Source organism: Eumetopias jubatus, unplaced genomic scaffold (genome assembly GCF_037043125.1).
Source record: "Eumetopias jubatus isolate StellerSeaLion01/CBP00866 unplaced genomic scaffold, mEumJub1_p1.0 scaffold_7, whole genome shotgun sequence".
Lineage (NCBI taxonomy): Eukaryota > Metazoa > Chordata > Mammalia > Carnivora > Otariidae > Eumetopias > Eumetopias jubatus.
In genome coordinates, this window is record NW_028274813.1 from 61,420,271 (window position 1) to 61,447,281 (window position 27,011).

Here is a 27,011-nt window from a genome sequence, read left to right on the forward strand (position 1 = left end):
ATAGGCATTTTATTTAGAAACTCAGCAGGCAAGAGCTCTGAAAAGTTCAGGATACTTCCCTAGAATGGTTTAATTAGAAGAGTGGGTGATATACTGTGACAGGGCTAAGGAGATAATGGTACCCTACTGTGGACCTCCTTCTTCCCTTCACTTCTCCTTTGGTCATCCAACCTTCATCTTCACATCTAAATCTGCCTACAGGGGACCCAGTAGCTGACATTAATAGTGTAACCTATAAATCAAACGCAACTCTAACCTTCTCCATAGAGCTACCAGAGATTGTTTCTCCCCAAAGTAATTTCTTCCCTTATACTATCTTCTTATGCACTACTATAAACTGTCAAGTATTATATTCCCAATTAGGTTGTGAATGCCATCATAATAGATCTTATATCACCAAACACCCACAGTGCCTAGCCAAATGGAGGCATTCAAAACTACTTGATTTATTTGCTCAATCAACTTATCCTTTCTTTCCTCTTACATAGACTACTATCAGCTTCTATTGATTCAATTGCCTTCTCTCCTTCCCTAGTTCTTAACTCAAGATCTCATCATCTCTCATTCAAACCTACAATTGCCTCCAAATAGATCTTATTTCCAATCTTAATCCCTCTCCAACCTTTGTGTGTGTGTGTGTGTGTGTGTGTGTTGGCAGTTACCTTTCTAAAACTCTACTCCAAGGTAACAGAGTAAAATCCAAAATCCCTGGCATTCAAGATTTTCACAACTTAGCCCCTCCAGTAACATTCAATAAATTTGTTAAATAAGATAATTAAGCATGGTTGCTACTTCAATGATCTGTAAAGAGAATATATAATTGAAATGAGAAAAACAGAAAAGGAGTAAGTTTTTAGGAAAAGAGCCTGAAACAAATTAGTGGTGAAGAAATAAGTGAATAAAAGACTGAAGCAATAGGGGCACCTGGGTGGCTCAGTCGTTAAGAGTCTGCCTTCAGCTCGGGTCATGATCCCAGGGTCCTGGGATCAAGCCCCGCATCGCATCGGGCTCCCTGCTCAGTGGGGAGCCTGCTTCTCCCTCTCCAACTTCCTCTGCTTGTATTCCCTCTCTTGCTATCTGTCTGTCTGTCAAATAAATAAATAAAATCTTAAAAAAAAAAGACTGAAGCAATAAATAGGCACAGAGCCACTAACATGAATAAAAGCAAAGAGAAAGCAGAGAGCCTTGGAGAGAGCAGCTGGATGAAGGAAAGATCCAAAATGAACTGGAACAATGAGATTTTCCATTCTTAACACTTGCATATCATGTCTGATCAGGGTTCCCCATCTCCTCTAACAATCCAAGTTAATGAAATGCATAGATTAAACAGATACCAGTCACTAGGCTTCAGAAGAACTTCTTAAATACTAATATGACCCAAAGACAGCTCCAGTTTTCTTGCTATGAACTCCAGCCACAAGTGCTATTTGTAAGTACATGGCGAACACCTCAGAAAAAAACAGATGATCCTTCCACAAAGAAAAAAAAATACATGAAAACATACAAGTGCTTGATAATTTCCCTTTAATGCGATGGAGAATAGAACTTGTTTATGCTACTACATTTTTTAAAGAGAAAGAAAATTTTGTCTTTTTTTTTTAATTTTTAAAAAAAATTTTAAGGATTTTATTTGCCAGAGAGAGAGTGAGAGAGCACAAGCAAGGGGAGTGGAAAGCAGAGGGAGAAGCAGGCTCCCCATTGAGCAAGGAGCCGGATGTGGGACTCAATCCCAGGATCCTGGGATCATGACCTGAGCTGAAGGCAGATGCTTAAAATGAGCCACCCAGGCGTCCCAAAATGTTGTCTTTAAAGGGAAACAAATCTGAGAGAAGGAAAGAAGTATAATCTGAATAGAGTAATTCTCAGCAACAACAAAAAAAGGAGGTGGCTGCTTTTAGGTAGACGTATTAAAATAAAAACGTACATATAAAGAAAGATCAAAATTACCTCTCAAACCATGTTTTTATACTCTGTGCAAATGATTCCTCAGGATACAGTTGATTATTTCTTAGATACAAAAGAATGTCAAGTAGCTTGTTTGAATACTGATCATCTTTTATGTTTTTTCCAAAATCAAAAAATGCCTTTAAGGTTTTCATCATAGGAATAAGATCATGACCTAACAATTCCTGATACAAATTCCAAGCTAGGTTTACATCTTGATGAAGGAGGGCTCCCTCTATACAGTCATTGTAGTTCTTTCTTGAAGCGATCATGACTTTTTTGACATCCTCTAACAGCAGCAAGGCCTCTTTCCATCTGTCTGAGTGGACTAATCCCTGGATGAGGAGAGTATACCCTTCAGATTCTAATCTCTTGTATCTGGCTTTCATAATCTCATAGACATCAATAACTTCCGATGTCTGCTTATGAAAGACGCAGAGATACAAATACCTGACCAGCAAATCATAGCCTATAATACCATTGTTTTTTGCAGCTACCCAGGCTAACAGAGATTTGGCCACATCTACAGAGCTATGGGAGTGGGCCATTTGAGAAATGATCCAACTTTCAAATTTAGCCTTTCCTTTGAAATCTTCCTTGAGTTTATCCCACTCTTCTGAATTCAAAGGTTTTGTTGGGAGTTGAATACTGTTCCTCACAGGTGGCAAGGCATGATCTTCCTTATGAGGATTCATCTCTGATCTCTTCTTAGCCGCTCCAGCTGCAAAAAGGTGGGACTCAGAAGAAACTTGCATATTACTGCCTTCACCTCTTTTCCTGAGATATCTGGCCTTGGCAGTCAGCAGATTCACTGCTTTAGTATTTTGTGCAGACACTGTTTTAACAGAAAACCACTTCTGTTGGTTCCGGATGCCATAACAGTCTTTGAGAAAGAGAGAGAGATAAGAGTGTCCTGGGCTTAGGCCAAGGTATGGGTTGCTCTTCCAAAGCTTAGGAAAGCTTCGAACACCAGTGAAACAGAAAGCCAACATCATGCAGTGAGATCAGCACCAGATAGACGTTAAAAAAGCCCCTACTTCTGCAACATAATTAAGGAATTGGGAGTGTGGGCGGAGAATCGAAGCACAACTTCTTAAAAGATGATTTTCAGTTTCTCACAGACAAATCAAGGATCTGCTTTTGAGGCTACTTAATACAACGAAGCCTGCTGAGTTCTCTCCATTAAAAACCATCCCGGGACATCCGACCTCGGTCGCAAGTCCCAGAACCCCGGGACAGGGCAGGAATCCTCCGGTGCCTGATATATTCCAATCTGTGAACCTGAGGAAAAAGCACAAGAAGGTCCGTCCAGTTTGCTTCGCGTGGATCACAAATGCCCTTGAAAAAGAGTTAGAATCCCATGGGAGCCTTGCTGAAGGAGGGGCGCAAAGTCGAAAACGGCTACCAGGTGTCCCCAACCCCAGACCTAGGAGCAGCATGGACAACGACGAAAAGCCAAAATCTAGGAGCCCTGGGCCGGCATAACAATCCTCTCAGGCCGCCAAACGCGTCAGGTGATGATATGAGGGCGGGAGAGGTGGGGAGAGAGCCGAACTGACAATTCAGGTAAGGAAAGAAGGTCCACGAAGGGCAGTGCCGGCCGTGTACCGACCGATCAGAAACGAAGTTCACTCCATTCAACAACTCACCTCAGCACTCACGCTTAAGGCAACCATAAGCACGGCCGAACTACCGCGCCCACAATGCACCGCGAGGGCCCGGGCTACGGGGCGTGGCTGAACCTCGCGGAGGCGTTCCGCCGGGCCTGACGGCGATAAAAAGACAATTTTGAAGCTGTTTGTGGCAAAAGGGGCTGTTGAAAACGTCTGCTAGGTTCAGGGAAACTTTAGGGCCTTTAGATATCCGCAGTGAGCAATGAAAAGAAATTGTGAAGCAAAAAAAAAAAAAAAAAAAAAAAAACCTCTTCCTCGGGCCGGAAACGCCATAGGTCTCCTGAATCACGTGGTACACGCGCGCCAAAGTCCCAAGTTAAAGAAATAAAAACGGGGTCTTCCTTGTCCTGTACCTTTAAGATTGGACTTGTACCTTTAAGATTGGACTTGGTGAAGTTGGGCGCTGCCTTACAGAGAATCATTTTTCCATCTGTTTCAAGTCGGCTTTCCCCTCTATTAACATGATCGCTGTATTCTCCGCAGTAGCTGTAATGTGTTTTTGCCTGGTTAGCCGACTTCCGCCCAAGTCCAAGATGGCGGTTGAGCGTTCCTGACATTTACGAGGCTGGGCGGTGATTGCAGTCTGAGCTAGTAGGGGGTGGAGCGGTTAGTAAACAGCAAATGCAGAAGCTGCTGCGCGGGAGTCAGCCATGGACTGGAAAGAAATTCTTCGCCGGCGGTTAGCGACGCCCAACACAGGTACCAACAGTGAGTTTGGGAGGGACTGCTCGCGGAGATAGTTCGGCCCTAAACTCCTGGAGGTAGGGGGAGATCGGGAACGAGCAGCTACTGGGAGCCGCACTTTCCGCTTCTATGAAAGCTTTCTTGACAAAGGCGGGGGGACGTGATTTAGGGATACTGAGAGGTTTGACCCACACTTCCCGGGAAAAGGATTGCGGGAATGAAGAGCTTACTTTAGCACTCACTTACGTGGCCTTGACCAAGGCTTTTGCGGGATGATTGAGAACCCCGGTTCCAACAACTCTTCGATCCTACTACAACCTTCGATCCTACTACAACGCCGTTTTACTAACACACTTTTGACTTCCCTCCTTATCCGTTTTAGATTTAATCATCTATTTTTCCTTATTCTTTTCCTACTCCTTCACACTTGCTTGTTAACCAGCCTGGTTAAAACTCTCTTATTCCACACGTGCCCTCAGGGCAGCCAAAAGTGGCTGGAGAAAAAACGGAACCGTGGTAAATGGTCTCACTTTGAATTCATGTCCACTAACCTAAAGTGTTTCAGTTTTTCATTTACACATATTCCGCGTTTCCCTAGATATTCACTGTCCTGCACTCTAAGGCAATTCTCATCTTCCAGACCTCCAGTTCTCCAGTATGTGCTACCTGTTCCTTATCTTCAGTTGATAAACTTATGTATGTATTTGAGAAAGTCGAAGCAAAGAAAAACCTCGCCTGTTCCCACTTACCATTTCTATTAGCCCTTTCCCCATCATAGATGCCCATAAACTCTGCCTTTACCATTCAAAATGAACTGTCCATGCTCCTATTTGAGACAGTTCCTCCAGTCCAACAGCAGATCCTGTTCCCTTTCTTTTATTCACTGATTTCACTCTGTTCTTATCTTCTGTCTCATATATCATCAAATTTTTCTTCTCTACTGGATCATTTCCATCAGCTCTGACAAACATGCTGTAATATACTCCATGTAAGAAAAATCATTTCATCTCACATCTCCCTCCAGCTTTTGCTGCATTTTTCTGCACTTGTTGTAGGAAAACTTATCAAAAAAGTCACCTGTACTTGTACTTTCTCCTCTTCTTCACTCCTTTTTTTTTTTGCCGTCAAAAAAAGTATTTCTGTTGAAGTAAATTTGCTTTATTTTTTTAAACATTTTTATTTAAATTCATTAATTAACATGTAACGTATTATTGGTTTCAGAGGTGCAGATATGTGATTCATCGGTCTTATAAAATACCCCATGCTCATTACATCACATGCCCTTCTTAATGTCCATCACCCAGTTACCCCATCCCTCCACCCTCCCTCCCCTCAAGCAACCCTCAGTTTGTTTCCTATGATTAAGGGTCTCTTATGGTTTGTCTCCCTCTCTGGTTTCATCTTGTTTTATTTTTCCTCTCTTCCCCTATGATCTCCTGTTTTGTTTCTTAAATTCTGCATATGAGTGAGATAAAATTGTCTTTCTCTGATTGACTTATTTCGCTTAGCATAATGCCCTCTCATTCCATCCACGTCATTGCAAATGGCAAGATTTCATTTTTTGATGGCTGTGTAATATTCCATTGTGTATATATATATATATATATATATATATATATATATACACCCTATCTTCTTTATCCATTCATCTGTCAGTGGACATCTGGGCTCTTTCCATAGTTTGGCTATTGTGAACATGGCTGCTATAAACACTGGGGTGCAGGTGCCCCTTCAGATCACTACATTTGTATCTTTGGGGTAAATACCCACTCCATTGCATGCCTATTATGTGTCAGGCACTGTTCTAGGCTATAGCAGTAAACAAAAGAGGCAAAAATCTTTGTCCTTGTGGAATTTAAGCTTTAGTGTTGGGAGAGATGATAAATAATAAATAAATCGTTTTGGTTGTACAACTTGTACTTAAGGCTGTTTTCTTCACTGGTGTGCTAGATCCCATGTTTGCTACTCACAGATGTATTCCTGCAGTTGTCCCCTCTCTCCTGCATCAGTTTTTCTTTCTCAGGCATCCCTATCAGTGTATGAACATGGTGATATTTCTCTCACCCTAGAGAACACCCTCCAACATACCTAAAATAATTGTCTTTATGAGTAATTTCCATCAGCTCTGACAAACATGCTGTAATATACTCCATGTAAGAAAAATCATTTCATCTCACATCTCCCTCCAGCTTTTGCTGCATTTTTCTGCACTTCTTGTAGGAAAACTTATCAAAAAAGTCACCTGTACTTGTACTTTCTCCTCTTCTTCACTCCTTTTTTTTTTTTTTTGCCGTCAAAAAAAGTATTCTGTTGAAGTAAATTTGCTTTATAAAACTTTGTCTTGGGTGCCTGGGTGGCTCAGTTGGTTGGGCGACTGCCTTCGGCTCGGGTCGTGATCCTGGAGTCCCGGGATCGAGTCCCGCATCGGGCTTCCTGCTCAGCGGGGAGTCGGCCTCTCATCAGCTCTGACAAACATGCTGTAATATACTCCATGTAATATACTCCATCTTTTTTTAAAGATTTTATTTATTTATTTGAGAGAGAGAGAGAATTTGAGAGAGAGAATTCTCTCTCTCTCTCAAATAAATAAATAAAATCTTTAAAAAAAAAGAAATTTTGTCTTAACTTCTACCTCTAGCTATGCCTCATTACTCCCCTTACAGCAATGCTTGTTAAAAGAATTGTTGATTAAATCTGTGCTGTAATTACTACTTGTCAAGATCATCAGTGATCTCCATTGTTGTTCCAGTGGTCAGTTTTTAGTCCTCATTTTCCTTGACCTGCTGGCAGTCCCTGCCAGGGATATGATAGTTCACTCTCCCCCTAAACATACTTTCCTCTCTTGGTTTCTGGGAGTTATACTCCCTTAGTTTTCTTCCCACCCCACGAGTCCTCCATTCTCAGTGTTTGTTTTCTTCTCTCCAACAACTTAGCATTGGAGTGCGCAAAGCTAAGTAAGTCCTTGCTCAGCTTCTGTTCTCTTATCTACACTACCCTTCATGGTGAAATTAGCCATTCGTACGGCTTTAAATACTGTGTATTTCCTTTTGTCTCCTAAATCCAAATGCCAGATTCATATATCTAATTGCCTACTTGACATGGCCACTTGGTTCTAATAGGTATTTTAATCTTAACTTGTCCAAAACCAAACTCCTGGTATCCTTTCTAACTTGCTCACTTGTAACTTTCCCCATCTGCTCAGGTCAAAACCTTTGGAGTTATCTTCAACTGCTCTTTTTCTCCGATACCCACATGCAGCGTGTCTGCAAATCCTGAGACTAAGAAAATATATCCAGAATATTTACTCCTAACCACCTCCATTGCAGTCACCATGATCCAGGCCACTGCATTAGCCTCCTACTTACTGCTGGTGGCTCTCTCCCTCACCAGAATAAAAGCCAGGGTCTTTCTAATGACCTAATGGCCTTGACTCCCGTTATCTGCCTTCCCTCATCTACTCTTTTCCTCCGGCTCACTCTGCTGCAGGCGCACTGGCTGCCTCTGTCTTCCCGGGTGTCGGCACACTCCTGTCTTCAGGCCTTGGTGCTGGCTGTGTCTTTGCCTGGTATGCACTTCCCCGTTTATCTGCATAACATGCTTCCTTGCTTTCTTCAGTTTGTTTGCTCAGTTTCATCTCAGTGAGGCTTTCCCTGACACTGTTGAAAGCCGTATGTAGGTATGGACACAACACATGTGCACACGTCCACCCATACATAGGGAGATAATTGTGTGTCCCTAGAATAGTTGAATGAAAAAGAATGAGTGAAATCATCAAAATGACTCCTGGGATTTGGGCTTGGGTGACTGGATGAATACCATTAATTGGGATAGAAATATGGAATTAGAAGAATAGTAAGGTGAGGGATGGGAAGATTATTTTAGGTATGTTGGAGGGTGAGGATGAAAATATTTTGTTTTGAATGTATGAGTTTAGAGTTCAAAAGCATTGTCTGGGTTAGCGACATTTGGGACTCAGAAGTCAAACTGCGAAAATTGAAATGCGGAAGAAAGATTAACAAAAAAGAAATGGCCAGAAAATAAGAGAATCAACAGTGTGCCCTAAGGTTAAAAATTAACATGGCACATGTGGCAGAAATGCAGGCATAAGAGAGGTTTAGGGGAACAGCTATAGGGCACGTTGGAAGGAAGTGAGACCAGGAAGAGGAAAATAAATCACAGATTTGAAGATTTCAGTGAGGGCTGAAGTGTAGGTATTATGGCAGGTTTTGAATAACCAGAAGGAGAAAAATTTTTTGAGAGTATATTTAAGTTTAGTATATTTAGGAGCAGATAAGATCTGTGGTCTTGCCCTGGAACCAAGTGACAGAGGTGACCCCTCTTCAGAGTTGAGGGGTCACGATTACTCATAAACATTTATCCTTCCTAGACAATTGCAGGACCTTGAGCGAAGAACACTGTGCGCCAGTTGCTGTGGTCAATAAACAGTGTGGGGGACTGACTGAATGAGACAGCTGTAGGCCAGCAGTAGGCGGGCTGGAGGGTAAAAGCAGCCTGAGAGGGAAGGGGTTTCCATTAGGTAGAGGTACAGGGATTGCAAAGCTGAAACTTCATGAGGTCAAGGGCTGCGTCTGTTTTCTCACCACACTAGCTCGAGTCTAGCAGTGTTCTATACATAGTAGGTGCTCAGTAAGTACTTTTGGTGGAATGAATCAAGTCCGTAAGAGAGACAGTGACTTGAGGAAGAGACAAGTATAGTGATAAAAAGGAGTAGAGGGAGCAACTAAGATGTCGTTGAAGATGCAGGGGAGGCTCTTTTGATTCTTGGTGTTTCAAGAAAATTAATATAGATGTTCAGTGTATAAGCACAATTTTGAATGTCTTTTTTGCACTGTAAATACCCCATAGTAAAAAAAATACTGATTTTAAGGGGTGCCTGAGTGGCTCAGTCAGTTTGAGTGTCCAACTCCTGATTTCGGTTCAGGTCATGATCTCAGGGTCGTGAGACTGAGCCCCATGTTGGGTTTCGCACTGGGTGTGGAGCCTGCTTAAGATTATCTCTCTCTCTCTCTCCCCTTTCACCTCTTCTCTCTCACTAAAAAAACAAGTAAAAATATTGATTTTGAAAGTGCTTTTCCCCTTTTAATCTATTGTTACCAGAAAAAAAAAGTGAACAAGAATTAAAAGATGAAGAAATGGATTTGTTTACCAAATACTACTCAGAATGGAAAGGGGATAGAAAAAACACAAAGGAATTCTATAAGACCATACCCCGCTTTTATTACAGGGTAAGTGGTATCTAAGCAAATGTCTCAGGGAGTTTATAAATGAAATGTTAACTTTTAAAATGGGATCACAATCTTTTATATAAATGAATAGAGGTTATATTTTAAATTTTATATATTCTTTCATTGTAGTTGATCTCATTGTTTTGGAATTGATAAAATCTCAAGTTTTGATATAAATTGGTATAAGAACACAAAGTTGTTACTTGGCCCCCTTTGAGTTATAGGCTTTTCCTTCCTATTTTTTCTTACGGATATTAGTAGTGGGTATTCTGTTGGATCGTGTGTCAGGCTTTTTATAAAACTTAGGTTTACTTGGCTGATCACCATTTTTAACTTTGTCTTTTACCCATGTTCTAAGGTGTAATACATTTTGCTCAAGGTTAAACTGAAAAATAGATTAAAATTGAAAACTTGAAGAGTTATACTTATTTTTCCTTGTGCTGAAACCATAAAGAAGTCTTTGAAAGATTATAGAAGACAGGAAGACCTTAAGAAAGCTACTTACAGCTGAAATTGAAGGCTACTGAAAAGAATAAGACCTATTTAGTATTATGTAAAATGTGACCACTATAGAAAAGTTAACTGTGAAATTTTAGCTGAATGTCTGGTAAACTTGCTACCTTCTAAACTCAATTATAACATTATTTACAAAGAAAGTAAACATTGTTTTACTTCCATTTAGGAGCAATGTATTAATATAAGTGAATTATCTAGATAGTTGTAACATTTCTTCAAGTACAAACCTTTTCCAAGTGAACCATTTTTATTGGAAACCTTTCTGTAATACTGTTTCCCAGTCTTTTGAGAATTATATGACTAGGGCCGCCTAGCTGCCCCAGGGTCATTAGAGCGTGTGACTCTTAATCTTGGGGTTGTGAGTTCAAGCCCCATGTTGGGTGTAGAGGTTACCTAAAAATAAAATCTTAAAAAAAAAAAAAGAATTCTATGACTAATCCTTGTTTGTCATGGAAAAGAGAATAAACAGCTGGTATTTTCCCATAACATTGCACAGAGATGTAAATATTTCTACATGAATCCTTCTCCATACTTTTGTGTACACGTATGTTTAATACAATGGGATCATTTCATACGTACTTCTCCTGCTTTATGTGTTTCACACTTTCTGAGAGTCCACTACACAACTGAAAATTTTTGATAGTCTGGGGGAACAGGAAGGGAATTGATGTTTATTGAGTGCTGATGTACTTCAGAGCACTTTATATTCATGATCTCATTTAATCAGGATTATGAAATAGTATCTTACCCAGAAACAGCCCTTAGATGTTGACATGACCCCATTTCTGAACCAAGGACCCAACTTTCCTGTACTTCCAGTACCAACCTTTTGCTCTCCCCTGTGGTTCCTGAGGGAATTCTCGTTTCCCCATTTCTGTCTCTTCCTTCTCTCTGTGACCTCTTCTAGATCCCACATGGTTTCCTGTCTGCAGATGTGGATTTGTGGGATGTTCTATTTCTTCTCTCTCTGTCTTCCCACTGCTTTGGAGAAACCACCTACCATCTTTGGTTACCACTTCTCTCCTTGGCTGATTAGCTGGTTGACTAGCCACTGGAGCAGGATCACAGTCTCAGCCCCAGCCTTACCTCCTATGATTCCTCCTTTTCCATTCCTTTTGATGGGAGGGATGGCATCTTAGTTCTTGGAAATGAAAGAACTAATTTGGACTGTGGTTACTTAGCTACATTTAATGGGGCAGAGATATAGACGACCAAGAAGAAATCCTCGAAGCAAATTGTTTGAGGTTGAGCTGGAATGAGTCATTTTAAAGCCCTGTTTATGGAAATCACCCCAGCGGGCAGACCCTCTGCCTAGGAGGTGAACATAATAGACCCTGGCTTGACAATCTCCAAGAAGTAAGGTCATTCAAGCTCAAAAGGCATACTTTGCTAAGACCATGTATCTTCAGTTAGTCTTATTTAATTCTATGTCAGTCTGAGGTTATAGTGGAAAGAGTACTCTAAGAATATAAAATGAAACTTGGGCTAGACCATTAGTTCTTTGTAGGCAGGGATCTGGCCTTGCTGAACATTGAATTCTCTGTGGATCTCTTTGTTAAATGAACTTTTTAAATGAATGATAACTTGAAGTTAAGCAAAACTGAGATACAAAAAGTAATTTGAAGTAATGCAATAATGTAGAAATTTTATGAGGCCAAATATATTTTACATAATCCAATAATAGTCTAGAATTTAAGTGTAGAAATTAACTCTAGTGTATTTTTAGCTGCCAGCTGAAGATGAAGTCTTACTACAAAAATTAAGAGAGGAATCCAGAGCTGTCTTTCTCCAGAGGAAAAGCAGAGAACTGTTAGATAATGAAGAATTACAGGTAAGAATAGGATTAAAGGTTGCTTTGGATGTTAGCCATTTCTTTATTTGTACTAAAGTCCTACAGGATCTCAGGGTGTCTTAATGGAGCCACTGCTGCAGAGTGGGTGAATGCACAGTCCCTGGAGCAATGATTCCTGCCAAAATAAGCTACAGAACTTGCCTGGGCACCGTCTCCCCAAGATCTTGGTGTCTTTTTTGTTTTGTTTTTAAGTCCCTAGGTGATTCTAATGTGAGGCCAAAGTTGAGAACTACTACTATAGAGTCAAATTTTGGGGGTTCACATCCTAGCCATGCTCTGTGACCTTGGGCAATGGACTTAACATTTCTGTGCTTCAATTCTCATGTTATGTACGTATAACAGTATCTATCTGCATCACATAGTTATATGAATTAAAGAGGTACCATGGGGGGAAGGATGGGGTAACCGGCTGATGGGTATTAAGGAGGACACGTGACGAGCACTGGGTGTTATATGCAACTAATAAATCGTTGAACACTACGTGAGAAACTAATGATGTACTATATGTTGACTAATTGTACACAATAATTTAAAAAAACCTTAAAAAAATAAAGAAGTACCATATATTGAAAACTTTAAACTTGGGCATTCAGTAAACACCAGCTATTTGTACTATGTTATTAGTAATCAAAAGGATAATAGGGAATGAGAGTCATCTTAATATTAAATCTCTGCTATCGGACTATCATTTTAATGGAAATAACACATTTAGCTGATGTTAAATTTTGTTTTGTTAACTGTAACATCTTCATTTCTATACTTCTCCTAAGAACTTATGGTTTTTGCTGGATAAGCACCAGACACCACCTATGATTGGAGAGGAAGCAATGATTAATTATGAAAATTTTTTGAAGGTTGGTGAAAAAGCTGGACCAAAGTGCAAGTAAGTTTAAGTATAATTAACAAAGGAGTATGTTATGTTAAGCATTTTAAATGCCTGAAATAAATGTCAATGAAAATATAAGTCAGTCATGTGACAGTTTGAATCCATTTCAGTTATTAATGAAATTTTAAAATTATTTAGTCAAGAAAATTATTGGTATGAAGTTATTAAAAGAAATAATAGTTTATAATAGCGTATTTATATACTATACAACTATATATATAGTACGTTTATATACAACAGTATGGGCTTTCATTTTTTTTTTTTTAAGATTTTATTTATTTGACAGAGCAAGCGAGAGCAGGAACACAAGCAGGGGGAGTGGGAGAGGGAGAAGCAGGCTTCCCGTGGAGCAGGGAGCCTGATGCGGGGCTCGATCCCAGGACCCTGGGATCATGACCTGAGCCGAAGGCAGACGCTTAACCCATGGAGCCACCCAGGCGCCCCTAGGCTTTCATTCTTTTTGGGGTTTTTTAGCCTCTCATTCTTAAGGCAATAAAATTCAAAGATGCATGACTTAATATTTTAGGTTTTAAACTATGGTTCTCACTTTGATTTTTTTCATTTTGATTTTTAATTGTTTGAATTCATGCTGTTTGCTAATTCAGTATGTTTGCTATGTTGGCAGATGATTTTAATCTTTATTTCCTTTCCTTAGGCAGTTTTTCACAGCGAAAGTCTTTGCTAAACTCCTTCATACAGACTCTTATGGAAGAATTTCTATCATGCAGTTCTTCAATTATGTCATGAGAAAAGGTGATTTCATTTTCATTGTGTTTAAACTCCTCTATCGCATCGAGCCCCGCATCAGGCTCCTTGCTCAGTGGGGAGTCTGCTTCTCCCTCTGACCCTCCTCCCTCTCATGCTCTCTGTCTCTCATTCTCTCTCTCTCTCTCAGATAAATAAATAAAATCTTAAAAAAATAATAAAAAATAAATAAATAAAATTCTTAAACTCCTCTATCTGGGAATCAAGGAGGTTTTGGTACATGCTTTTACAGTATTCCATGTGAAACAACTCTCTTAGTAAGTTTGAATAAATAGCATTTCTTTCTTTTCTTTTTTTTTTTGTAAAAGGGAGAGCATGCATGAGTCAGGGTTGGGAGGTGGGGGTTGAGACAGAGGGAGAGGGAGAAACCCAAGCAGGCTCCATGCCCAGCAGGGAGCCCAACACACATCTGGATATCAGGACCCTGAGATCATGACCTGAGCCAGAATCAAGAGTCGATGCTTAACTGACTGAGCCACCCCCAGGCACCCCTGAATAGCAGAATTTCTTACCTTTTGACCCAGATTTATTTTTTATTATTCCAGTTCTTTCCTGGAGGAATTTACTGGAGCTGAGATTTTCTACCATAAATATGGGTTTATTATTATAAACAAAACAAAACAAAAACATGTATCCTAAAGATACTAGCTAAGAGCTATATATCAGAAGCTGAACCAAGAGTTTTAATGTATAATGATTTAAATTATTTTAATTCACTGGTAATTCTATTTTACCAATATACAGTTGACCCTTGAAGAACACAGGGATTGGGGAACTAACCTCCCATGCAGTCAAAAATCTTGAGTATAAGTTTTGACTCCCCAAAAACTGAACTGTTAAAGAGCCCATTGTTCCATAATGATCTGTGAAGTCCTATGTGTACCATCTTTAATATTTAGTCACAGTAATTAACCTCAGTAGAATAAGAATAAATGCACCTTCACTGAAGGCATAACATTACACCCACTGTCCCTTTTTGGTGGAACACCAAGTTTAGTGGGTAAAGAATATTTTCAAGAGCATCAACTTTGTTGCTTTAGGCAGGGTAAGAATTGTTGATACTTGCCATTAATGCTATGGTATAATTTGATACAATTTTGGGGTTACTGAATAAGTAATATGTGTGTGAAGAAGTAGGTTTGTAGAGTTATTAGTTTGTCCCTCTAACCTAGCTGTTTAACTCCTTTTATCCATACATATGCTAAAGGACAGATCTTAAAATTACATTTCATCTTCTTATTTATTGTCAGTTTGGCTTCATCAGACAAGAATAGGACTCAGTTTATATGATGTTGCTGGACAAGGGTACCTTCGGGAATCTGTAAGTATTAACCCACTTCAGTAACTACTGTAGACACCAAAATGTTAATAGTAGTTACCACTGTGTGTTGGGATTACAGGTGATTATTTTGTTTTTGTTTCTCTGCTTTTGTTTGTTTTTACAAATAATGTATTACTAAAAGTCTTTTAAAATGTATATTGACCACAAAAAAATATATATTGGCCACAGAAATTCCTTTTTAGATTCTTTTTTTCCAGCTTTTAAAAATAGCTTTCCAAAGGAGAAAATGAAATTGTAGTGCTTTAACCGGATTAAAAATCATTGAAGAAACAGGAAAACTTTTGGTTATTCATGAGTGTTATAAATGTTAGGGCCAGAAATTTTTCAGGCTGACAAAGATCATTAAGTTTGATAATGTTTTTAATAAGGGAATATAAAATAGGCCATGATTTCCCAAACTCTCAATTCACACCGCTCTTAGTATCTCAGTAATTTTTGCATAGTGCCTCTAAGTCAAAAGAAATATCTACCAGTTCCATTTATTAGTTAGTTCTAAACAATTTATGAAAGTATTCACTAAGATTATTATTATATTAGCCATTTGAAAAAAATACACATAAGTTGAAAGTAAGTAATATTTTTGCTTCATTCTTAAATTACAAATACTAATGGAATCTGTGCCCATGGAGCACACTGTATGGCCAGTCAAACCTGGCAGTTAGATTGGACAGTCATCCTCACTTCCTGTTCCACACTAACTTTCATGTGATACTTCATCACAGCAACCATCAAGAACCTAGCTTTGCAAAGATTGATGTCATCAAAAAGCATGTATCTCCGTCAATGTTGAAAATGTGAACTACCTTGAGCTCATAGCTCTAGCTCATAGCCACATCTATTGTGTACTCTCTGGCAGATGTCACTGTCTCCCTGAAATTTTTTTAATATCCTGCTGCACCCCTGTGAGTTAACTGAAGCATTCCGGGGGCACAATTTGGGAGCTGTTGGTTTAGCCTTCACATTGCTGGTGGGAGTATAAAATGGAGTGGGGGTAGGTGGGAATTTTTCTCCTCCCCACTTGTGCTCTTTCTTGCTATCTCTGTCTCTCTCAAATAAATAAAATCTTTAAAAAAATTAAAAAATAAAAAGATTTTATTTATTTGAGAGAGAGCGTGAGCATGAGAGAGCACAAGCAGGGGGAAGGGCAGAGGGAGAAGCAGGCTCCCCGCTGAGCAGGGAGCCCAACACAGGGCTCAATCCCAGGACCCTGAGATCACCACCTGAGTCACTCAGGCATCCCCTTTTTGGTTCCTTTTGAATTTGGAATTATGCAGAATATATTGCTTATTCACAAATGTTAAAATTGAAATAAAAAGCAAAACAATAGAAGTTTTACCACTAACATAGTTATGATTTTATTTTATCATTAATATACTATTAATGCTGAATAATTTTTAGGACTGAAATTGAACATGCCAGTATCTAACAAAGAAACAAGATCAAGACAGTTAACACTTTAACGTTTTGATTTGTTTTGTTCTTTCAGGATTTAGAAAACTACATATTGGAACTTATCCCTACTTTGCCACAATTAGATGGGCTGGAAAAGTCTTTTTACTCCTTCTATGTTTGTACAGCAGTTAGGAAGTTCTTCTTCTTTTTAGACCCTCTAAGAACAGGTAAAAGAAAATCTTAGATATTATAAGGATATTATTCTAAATCTCAATAACTAAAGTCTTGAAAACGTCATTTATTTTTCTACTATGCCATTGCCTTTAATATATAAAGATCTTTTATGATTTATTCGCACCAACTAGAACCAGCTGTGTGACAGTGGACATGTCACCTAACCTCTTAGTTTCTTCATCTCTAAAGTGGTGTATAAACTGGATAACTAATGGCTCCTTCTGGTCCTAAGAAGCCAGTTATTCTGATATGATTTGCTATCCCTGATATGGAATATACTGGGGAGTTGTTCTTGATGAAAGATACAAAGCTTTAAAATATCAATTGTGTGATTACTCTTCTAAAATAATATCTTTATAAAATTGAGTTCCTCTTTTCTTAAAAATGAAATTGTGTTTGTTCTTTAAAGGGAAGATTAAAATTCAAGATATTTTAGCATGCAGCTTCCTAGATGATTTATTGGAGGTAAATATGTTTTTTTAAATACTTAATTATACCACTTGACAGTTACTATTTTCTAATTATATCTCTGTGTTTATTTAGTTAAGGGATGAGGAACTGTCCAAGGAGAGTCAAGAAACTAATTGGTTTTCTGCACCTTCTGCCCTAAGGGTATATGGTATGGTTCCTATCATAATGCTAAAATTTGAATGATCCATTCCTCAGTTAATTAACATTCAAAGGACAGTTTTATACATAGGCTAATTTACCTTAGGAAGAAAGTATTCTAATTACTTTAAGAGCTAGTATTCTAGATTACTAAAATTTACTTGTCATTTTCTTAGTCTTTAATAGAACATACAGAATGTAATTTGATCCTTTCTTGTTGACTCAGGAGCATCATTATGGACATCAGTTATTATCTTGCATTGGGATAAAATGCCACTGCTATCAGCGTCCACAGTGGCAAGTGTTCTAGGGACTGTTTGCTTTTTCCTTTAATTTCATTAGTCTGCCACATTATTCTCTTGGGTGCTCTTCTGACTCATTTTGGCATCCTTGTTCTCTGCTTTTCAAGAGCGCTTTTTATTGACCCCATCTCTCTCTAATTTTGAAACCTAGGAAAGTTCTAAAAGGTTGCAAACTGAAAACAAATAATGATGGAAATAGCCCAAACACCATGGCTTTATGCAAAGCTTAAGAGCTGTTGTGATAGTACAGGGATAGCTGATCTTAAGGCACTACCCTATTATAGTTAGAAAATCCAACTATTAACCAATAAAAAGAATTTTTTGTGTTTATTCTTTTGTCCTCTAATCAGAATTTTATTTTGGTCATAAATGTCTTTTTATCATTTTTCTTCCCAAGGCCAGTATTTGAATCTTGATAAGGATCACAATGGTATGCTCAGTAAAGAAGAACTGTCCCGCTATGGAACAGCAACTATGACCAATGTCTTCTTAGATCGCGTTTTCCAGGAGTGTCTCACATATGATGGAGAAATGGTAGTAGTTTAAATTTCTGATAAGTTTTAAAAATTTAGGCTCCCACAGTTTCCACAAACCCTTTTCTTGATGTGATACAGTATTATTTTTATATCAGTATCTTTAAAAGCCTGAACTAATCAAATTGTGAATTTGGGGGGCTTTAATCTTAAGGTAAATTTGCTTAAAAATATCATGGACTGCGGGCGCCTGGGTGGCTCAGTCGTTAAGCGTCTGCCTTCGGCTCAGGTCATGATCCCAGGGTCCTGGGATGGAGCCTCCCTGCTCTGCAGGAAGCCTGCTTCTCCTTCTCCTGCTCCCCTGTTTGTGTTCCCTCCCTTGCTGTGTCTCTCTCCTGTCAGATAAATAAATAAAATCTTTAAAAAAAAAAAAATAGGGGCGCCTGGATGGCTCAGTCCTTAAGCGTCTGCCTTCGACTCAGGTCATGATCCCAGGGCACTGGGCTCCCTGCTCCGCAGGAAGCCTGCTTCTCCCTCCCCCCACTCCCCCTACTTGTGTTCCCTCTCTTGCTCTCTGTCAAAAAATAAATTAAAAAAATCTTTAAAAAAAAATTAAAAATCTATTAAAAAATATGGACTCAGGACCAATATAAAATTTTAATATTTTGTTCATTTCATTATCAGTGTATCTTTTTTTATTGTTTCAAGTTCTATTTAAATTCTGGTTAGTTAACATACAGTATAATATTAAGAATTTAGTGATTCATCACTTTCTACAGTACCCGGTGCTCATCCCAACAAGTGCTCTCCTTAATACCCATCACTCATTTAGCCCATCCCCCCTGCCCACCTCCCCTAAGGAGTATGGATTAGTGGGGGGGGGGGGGGAATCTGAAAAATTGGCAAATCCTATTGATTGTTTCCATATAGATGGTTCGTTCATTAAATTTCCAGATCAGATAGTGTACCACAAATGCCGTGATTTAAATCTTAAGAATCAGGTTGTGTTACTTTCTGTAAGTGGCTATATTAGTAGCTAATGATTAACATGCACCTGTCCTTTTATCACAACAATGCAAAATACTTAAGGAAATTCTGTCTAACATTTTAAAAATCACCATCCTTGCTATTAAAAACATGTGTTAAGGATGTGATAAATTACCAAACCAATGACACTTAAGAAATGGTCGTATTGTCAGAAGAGAATTGGGGTTTTAGGTTTTATCACTTAGCTTGAATAGCAGTTTTCTAAATAACACCATTTTTAGCCAGCAGTATAGGAAAAGGGGGGAAGGGGGAGAAACTCTGCTTTGTGACTTCTACAGCTGTCTACAGGCGACAGTGAGGGGCTTGTAGTGTACTAATGACTTCTGGTGAAAACAGGCTACAACTATGGAGTTAGACCGTGACAAGGCTGCATCTCTTTAGCTCTTTATACTACAATTTATACAAAGAAGAATTCTTAGGGGCGCCTGGGTGGCTCAGTTGTTAAGCATCTGCTTAACAACTTAACTTCAGCTCCAGTCATGATCCCAGGGTCCTGGGATCGAGCCTCACATCGGGCTCCCTGCTCCGCGGAGACCCTGCTTCTCCCTCTCCCACTCCCCCTGCTTGTGTTCCCTCTCTCGGTGTGTCTCTCTTTGTCAAATAAATAAAATCTTTAAAAAAAAAAAAAAGAATTCTTCATCTTAGCTTAAAGAAGCTTTCCAAGAATATAAAATTTTTTCTAAGTGGAATCTCCAAAGTGTTTTTACCATGCAAAAAAAGTAATGAGTATCCCTTTTCTGTAGAGAAAGCTTTGTTTTCTTCATGTCTTTCTAGCTTTTATTTGTGCTTTTTTGCCTTTTTTTAGATGCAACAGTTTCAGTTCACTGTATAATTAACCGGTTTTAAGATGACTTCTTATTGGAAATCATCTGATTTTAAAATGTTTAAATATTTCAAAATAACTATTTAAATATACTATTCAAATATACTATCTATTCATTCCAGATAAACCTTTTTTTTTCCAAACTGACCACGCTGAAATGAAGATACTAATTTAGCAGCATTGTACAATAGCTTAGTCACTGTCCTGTCCACTTCAGAGGCATAAAAGAAAATTACTCCTTAAGACAGCAACTCTCTCATAAGAAAATGATCCATGTCCCCAAAACTGTCCTATACAGATTAACTGCTATATAGAATTTCTAGAAACCAATATTAAGTATACAAATGGATATCTCATTTCATATTAAAAAATTGCCATTTTTATGAGAGACTCTTGACTCAGAAACAAACGGAGAGTTGCGGAAGGGGAGGTGGGTGGGGGGATGGGGTAACTGGGTGATGGGCATTAAGGAGGGCACGTGATGTGATGGGCACTGGGTGTTATATGCAACTGATGAATCATTGAACACTACATCTGAAACTAATGATGTGTACTATATGTTGGCTAATTGAGGGGCACCTGGGTGGCTTAATTGGTTAAGCATCTGCCTTCAGTCCGGGTCGTGATCCCAGAGTCCTGGGATCAAGACCCACATTGGATTCCTTGCTCAGCGGGGAGCCTGCTTCCTCTGTCCCTCCCCCTGCTCAAGATTCTCTCTCTCTCTCTCTCTCTCTCTGTCTCTCAAATAAATAAAATCTTTAAAAAATACATGTTGGCTAATTGAATTTAAATTAAAAAAATTGCCATCTTTGTAAAATAGCTTCAAATCATTAGATATTCACTTGAAAAGTTAATTCCCAACAAGGCTTCTAATGTCATTTTCTTCTCTCTAGGACTATAAGACCTACCTGGACTTTGTTCTTGCGTTAGAAAATCGAAAAGAACCTGCTGCTCTGCAGTATATTTTCAAATTACTTGATATTGAGAACAAAGGATATCTGAATGTCTTTTCACTTAATTACTTCTTTAGGGTAAGTCTCATTTGTGTAAATGAGTCATTGTTCCTTAAGATACACTATTTGATTTAAATTACCTACTTAGTAACAATTTTATCTAATTTGTGATGTTTAAATATAACAAAAAGGTTTACTAACAGATTTTATTAATAATATTTTTTTAAGTAGCTCCATGCCTAACATGGAGCCCAACATGGGGCTTGAACTCACAACCCTGAGATTGAAACCTGACCCGAAATCAAGAGCCGGACATTTAATTAACCGACTGAGCCACCCAGACACCCCAATTTACTAACAGATTTTAGAAGAAATCAAGTCTCCTTTTCGTTTTGTTTTTTTCTATTTTTAAAAAAATATAGACTAAATCAGAGCTGATTTGATTAGTTGTAGGACATCAAAGTGTATAAATATGTGTGAGGGGCTATACTGGCCATTGGAGATACAGACATACATGAGAAATTCTGTGCTTTGGTGATCATAAACTAGTGTGTAAAATCCTTCAGAAGCTTCAGTTAAACAGTTCAGAAAAGGTAGAAGTTTTGTAGGCTTTGCTAGTAGTAGATTCTTTTAAATGCTGTGCTGTAAAAAATAAAAATTATTTTAATAATTTTAAAATTATTGTATGCTGCATTTCAGCATGAAAACAGATTTGCTGAAATGCTTATTTTGTGCCTTAAGTGGTCTCAGAGAATAACATGATGAGTTCTAATCTTATCTGATAAGCATTCAGATGCACAAGGTGTAAAAATAGGAATGTCTGCCCTTTTAAGACAAATTATTCCTAAATTTGTTTGAGAGAGAGAGAATGAGAGAAAGCACGAGAAGGAAGAGGGTCAGAGGGAGAAGCGGACTCCCTGCCGAGCAGGGAGCCGGATGTGGGACTCGATCCCGGGGCTTCAGGATCATGACCTGAGCCGAAGGCAGTCGCTTAACCAACTGAGCCACCCAGGCGCCCTCATTCCTAAATTTGAATGGTGACTTTTCTATTTGGTGGAATAGTTTTGTACAGTAGTACTTCTGTTACCTTATTTCTATAGCTAGTTTTTAGAAGATCGTGTGATTTTTATATGGTTAAGACAACAGTAAGAAGAAATGGCTTTTTATGAACAATAAAAATGAAATTTTCACCTTTGTCGTAAAACATTTTTCCCCAGAGGCTTTTCCTTTTCCATTTAAAATTCTGTGATACTTTAAAAATAACTATTTGGTTTCTGAGTTTCATAGTATGTAAAATTCATAGTTTCAATGTTAAATTCCCTAAAACTTCCATAATGATTTCCTAGGTAGTAATGACTACAAATATTAGGATAAATTACAATCGCAGTATTAGGATACATTTTCTAAAAATTGAATCCGTGGCTAATCTGAGAATATGATACCAACCCATCATAGGGATGCCCCACTTTAGGCAGACCTATTAAATGAAAATTCAGTTTTAGGAAGAGTAAGTATTTTTGGAAATTAAACACACAACCCTTTTTCATAAAGACTTCTTTACAGTACCTTCTCTTAGAATATGAAATTTTGTTTTTAAAATATTTTATACATGCATTTTATCAAAGTACTTAGGCTTGGTTGTATGGGTTAAGGTAAATACTTACTGGTGCTGAGTCCTACAATCCTAAGCTGTTCGTAGAGTCTTTGTACATCAGTATCCCAGTGATAAAGGTCGGCCTAGAGGGTGCACTCTAGATTGTATCTCCAGGTCTACTACTCTAGTGGCTGTGAGTATGCTCAGATTCTCACCTACTTCAAAGAGATTACCTATACACACACTGACATCCGTGGCACCACATACAGAGTAGGCACCTGCAACATATTTTTTTTTAATATTTTATTTATTTATTTATTTGAGAGCGAGAATGAAATAGAGCATGAGAGGGAGGAGGGTCAGAGGGAGAAGCAGACTCCCTGCTCAGCAGGGAGCCCAATGCAGGACTCGATCCCGGGACTCCAGGATCATGACCTGAGCCGAAGGCAGTCGCTTAACCAACTGAACCACCCAGGCACCCCCACCTGCAACATATTTATTTGACTGTTTACCACGAATTTTAAGCTTCACATTTGCTAGTGAATGACTCTTGCCTACAATACTTATTAATCCAACTGGATCACAGTAGTTTCTTCCATTAGTGTTTTTGTTTCATTTTTTTGTTAAAGGTTATAAAAGAGAATTTGAGGGAGGCTTACCTCCATTTTTTTTTTTCTGTCAAGTACAAGGCAAAGTATAGGGGGGAGGCAGAGGTGGCAGATTGGGTGTCTTAAAGAATGGTGAAGGTATGAACAGCATTCCTGGAAAATGCAAGGATCAGGCATAGCAGAATAATTGCTAGGTCATGTAAAGGCCCATCTGAGGCTGGAGACCATTCCTGTATAGTAGCAATAATCTGTGGCCTTGTATACTTTTTTTTGGAATTCTCAATAGCAAGGTATAGATCTAGAAAGGTTGATGGTTACACCAATCATTAAGTTTTGCTGACTGGATGTGAAGCAAGGTCAAGGAAGTTGAGAATATTGACAAGAGTGGTTGAAATGATAAACCTTGTGGTCTGATAGGAAAGGCCATGGGACTAGAAAGGGGCCATGGGACAGGAAGGGGGGCTGTGGTATATTTTTTATTTACAGACTTATTCCTACCCCTACAGGCCATACAGGAACTAATGAAAATCCATGGACAAGATCCTGTTTCATTTCAAGATGTCAAGGTTACCTTTTCTTTTCTTTTCTTTAAGTAAGCTCTATGCCCAATGTGGGGCTTTTGAACTCTTGTGACCCTGAGATCAGGAGCCACATGTTCTGCCAACTCAGCCAGCCAGGCGCCCCTTACCTTTTCTTTTAATATACATGATACCAGTTGGGACGCCTGGGTGGCTCAGTTGGTTAAGAGTTTGACTCTTGGTTTTGGCTCAGGTCATGATATCAGGGTCCTGCGATCGAGCCCACATCGGGCTCTGTGCGGAGTCTGCTTCCCCTCCCTCTCTCCCTCTGCCCCTTCCCCTGCTCATGCACACACACTCTTAAGATAAATCTTTAAAAAAATAATATACATAATACCAGATAATCATCTATATTAAGTGAAATTTTGTATGAAAGAAACATGACTATGAAGTACTGAACCGAATCAAGTATTTGCTGTTATTTATTCTGAACCAATTGAGACCACACTTGGACTAATAATTTGTATAGTTTATGATTTTAGCATTGTCAGATTGTATTTTCATTGGAAGCATTCATTCACTTTGATTGAAAATGAAGAGAATCAATATAGCCTGCAGTCCTTTGGCAGCCATTCCAGTGTAAAATGATTTTTTAATCTTGGTAACTACAGTTGACCCTTGAACAACACAGGAGTTAGGGGCAATGCCCCTCCCCCATGCAATTGAAAATCTATGTAGAACTTTTGACTCCCCCAAAAACTTAACTACTCATAGCCTACTGTTGACTGGAAGCCTCAACATAAACAGTAACATAGCTAACATATTTTATATATGTTTTACATACTATATTCTTAAAAATGGAGCTTGAGAAAGTCATCAGAAAAGGAAATGCATTTACAGTATACTGTATTTATCAAAAATCTCCATGTCTAAGTGGACTCATTCATTTCAGACCTGTGTTGTTCAAGGGTCAACTGTATTTAGGTTTGGGCACTTTTTAAATCTACTCCTTCAAAGGTCTTACTTGCTTTTGTATTATTAAGGAGCCATCAATCATACAATATGAAAACTAGCACTATTTGAAACACATGCTAATGCTTCATTTTGCAGTCACCAGCTGTGAAAAACCTATAGTACCTAGTACAGATCCAGGTTCAGTTTAAGTAATGTAATGAAAGAACCCATCCAATTTTAATTAAGTGTAAGATAAAGGGCTATTTTGGTTTAATATAAATGAGACAAATCTGAAACTATTCAACAGGCAACCTAAGAACTAGTAATTTTAAGTTGCCACTAACCTAGAAAAGGAAGTTTCATAAACATACAAGATTAAAAGCTCATACATTTCATTTACCTGAATTGTTTTAATCTTTTTTTAAAGATTTTATTTATTTATTATTTGAGAGAGAGAGATTGAGAGAACGAGTGGGAGGAGGGGCAGAGGGAAAAGCAGACTCCCTGTGGAGCAGGGAGCCCGATGCGGGACTCGATCCCAGGGCCCTGGGATCATGACCTGAGCTGAAGGCAGACAGACGCTTAACCAACTGAGCCACCCAGGCACCCTTAAAGATTTTATTTATTTATCAAGAGAGCATGCATACACAAGCAGGGGGAGGGAGAGGGACAAGCAGACTGCACCAAGCACGGAGCTCGAGCTCACAACCCTGAGATCATGACCTGAGCTGAAATCAAATCGGATGCCCAACCAATTGAGCCTCTCAGGCACCCTGAATTGTTCTAATCTTTTTAAAATGTAATTTGCCTCCTTAAATGCCACTGGATCCTCTGAGTAACTTTACTACAAAAAGATTAGAAAACATGTATCTAATTCCTTGTAAATACTCATACGGTATACCTCATAATATAGAAGTATTTCCATCTATTCTAGTAAATTTTAGCACAATTTCATTGTCATTCTGGATGACTAATTCTTTAAAACTGAACCTCTCCCACCCACCACCCATCTTAGATCCAGAATATAAAAGGTTGACATCTGTATTGGAAATGAAGCTTTGTCATTATCTTGGCTTTGGAAGCATGTATGTTTTTACTTGGAGCTGAGTTTGCACTTGAAGCAAGACCTTACATTACCACCAATTAGAAGACAATAGAAAAGTTTAAGATACTTAACACGTATTCAAAGAATACTGCATTAGTTTTGCCACTAACCAGCTATGTAGTTTGGATTAAACTCTGCCACTAACCAGCTATGTAGTTTGGATTAAGCTCAGAGTTTATCCCTCATCTTTTAAGATGAGGGAGAGTGGGGCACCTGGGTGGCTCAGTCACTTAGGCATCTGCCTTCAGCCCAGGTCACATGATCCCAGGATCCTAGGATCAAGTTCCGTGTCCGGCTTTCTGCTCCATAGGGAGTCTGCTTCTCCCGCTCCCTCTGCCTGCTGCTCCCCCTGCTTGTGCTCTCCTCCCCACCCCCGCTCTGTCAAAATAGTAAATAAAATCTTAAAAAAAAAAAAGATGAGGGATAGCTATCACATACCTAAGGAATCTTCCAGTAAAATTCTGTGATTGTACATAGACAAAAGGAGGTTGCCTGTGTGTGAACTGGAAAAGAAAAAACTAGAACAAAAATTTTACATAAGCTCAAGTGCCAGCCTTGAATTTCACAGCACTGTATAATAGAAATTTAGTGGATCAGATCCCAGATTTCATTGTGTTTTTCTCTCTCTCGCAGGATGAAATCTTTGACATGGTTAAACCAAAGGATCCTTTGAAAATCTCTCTCCAGGATTTAATCAACAGTAATCAAGGAGACACAGTCACCACCATTCTCATCGATCTGAATGGCTTCTGGACTTATGAGAACAGAGAAGCTCTTGTTGCAAATGACAATGAAAACTCTGCAGACCTTGACGACACATGATCTCTCAAAGACTAGACTGTGTTCATTAAGATAAGCTTGAATGCTGCACGGAAAACCTTTCAAGCACAATCCTTGGAAACAGCCTAAATAAAACACTTTATATGCCTATAGAATACAGCAAATGTTCTGATTACTGGAATCTTGGTTGCAGTAGTTTGGAAGCAGTAGGACCAAATGTTGTTTGAGGAGATATTAAATTCTTGTTCCACTTAGCTCAAATATGGGAAGTGTGATTTGGTAAAGGTAGGAGTCCACTTTAAGTCTGTATAATCTTTAGAAATGAAGTTTTCATGGGATATTTTTGACATTAGACATTAAGAATTTAAATATTTGAGGGATAGTTTATATGTGGTCATTTAACCTTGAGTCTTCTAAAGTATTATCTATCATAGATTATAAAATTCCCATTCATTAGAATAGAGCCATTTCATTTCTGGGTTAGAAGTGTTTGGAGATGATGTTTCTTTTTATAGGATGTTTCAGTAAAAAATATTCAAGTTACTATTTCACTTTAATTAAAATTACTGGTATAAAAAAAATCTATCTAGCTTTTATTAACTGGTACCAGGGTCACATTTTATAAAATTCCAACTCCATTTTGTTAAGGATATTTGTTAGAGGTTAATTCAGTGTAAAGGTTCTCAATTATACTGTTCTGTTTTGGTTTTT

At 38.6% G+C, this 27,011-nt stretch overlaps 2 protein-coding genes across 3 annotated transcripts in view; one reads left to right on the forward strand and one right to left on the reverse strand.

The window, feature by feature from the left end:
- Positions 1–3,661, reverse strand: part of PRORP (protein only RNase P catalytic subunit) — a 132,003-nt gene extending 128,342 nt beyond the window's left edge. Inside the window, exons 1-2 of the mRNA XM_028114739.2 lie at positions 3,594–3,661; positions 1,948–3,225 (exon numbers count right to left, since the gene is read on the reverse strand). Coding sequence (XP_027970540.1) covers positions 1,948–2,939 — 992 coding nt within the window. The 5' untranslated portion in view covers positions 2,940–3,225; positions 3,594–3,661. The remainder of the gene's footprint in view (positions 1–1,947; positions 3,226–3,593) is intronic.
- Positions 3,662–3,961: 300 nt separating this feature from the next.
- On the forward strand, positions 3,962–26,455 carry PPP2R3C (protein phosphatase 2 regulatory subunit B''gamma). Of its 2 annotated transcripts, XM_028114742.2 has the most exons (13): positions 3,964–4,316; positions 9,420–9,547; positions 11,790–11,894; positions 12,686–12,798; positions 13,457–13,554; positions 14,817–14,887; positions 16,395–16,527; positions 16,944–16,999; positions 17,078–17,153; positions 17,843–17,979; positions 20,682–20,819; positions 23,450–23,509; positions 26,154–26,455. In XM_028114742.2, exons 1-13 carry the CDS (start codon positions 4,268–4,270, stop codon positions 26,340–26,342), a joined length of 1,353 nt encoding a protein of 450 aa, XP_027970543.1. In that variant the 5' UTR covers positions 3,964–4,267; the 3' UTR covers positions 26,343–26,455. The 2 variants fall into 2 exon arrangements, with proteins under 2 accessions (XP_027970544.1, XP_027970543.1); XM_028114743.2 differs by lacking the exon at positions 23,450–23,509 and having other exon boundaries at positions 3,962–4,316.
- The last annotated feature ends 556 nt before the right edge of the window (positions 26,456–27,011 follow it).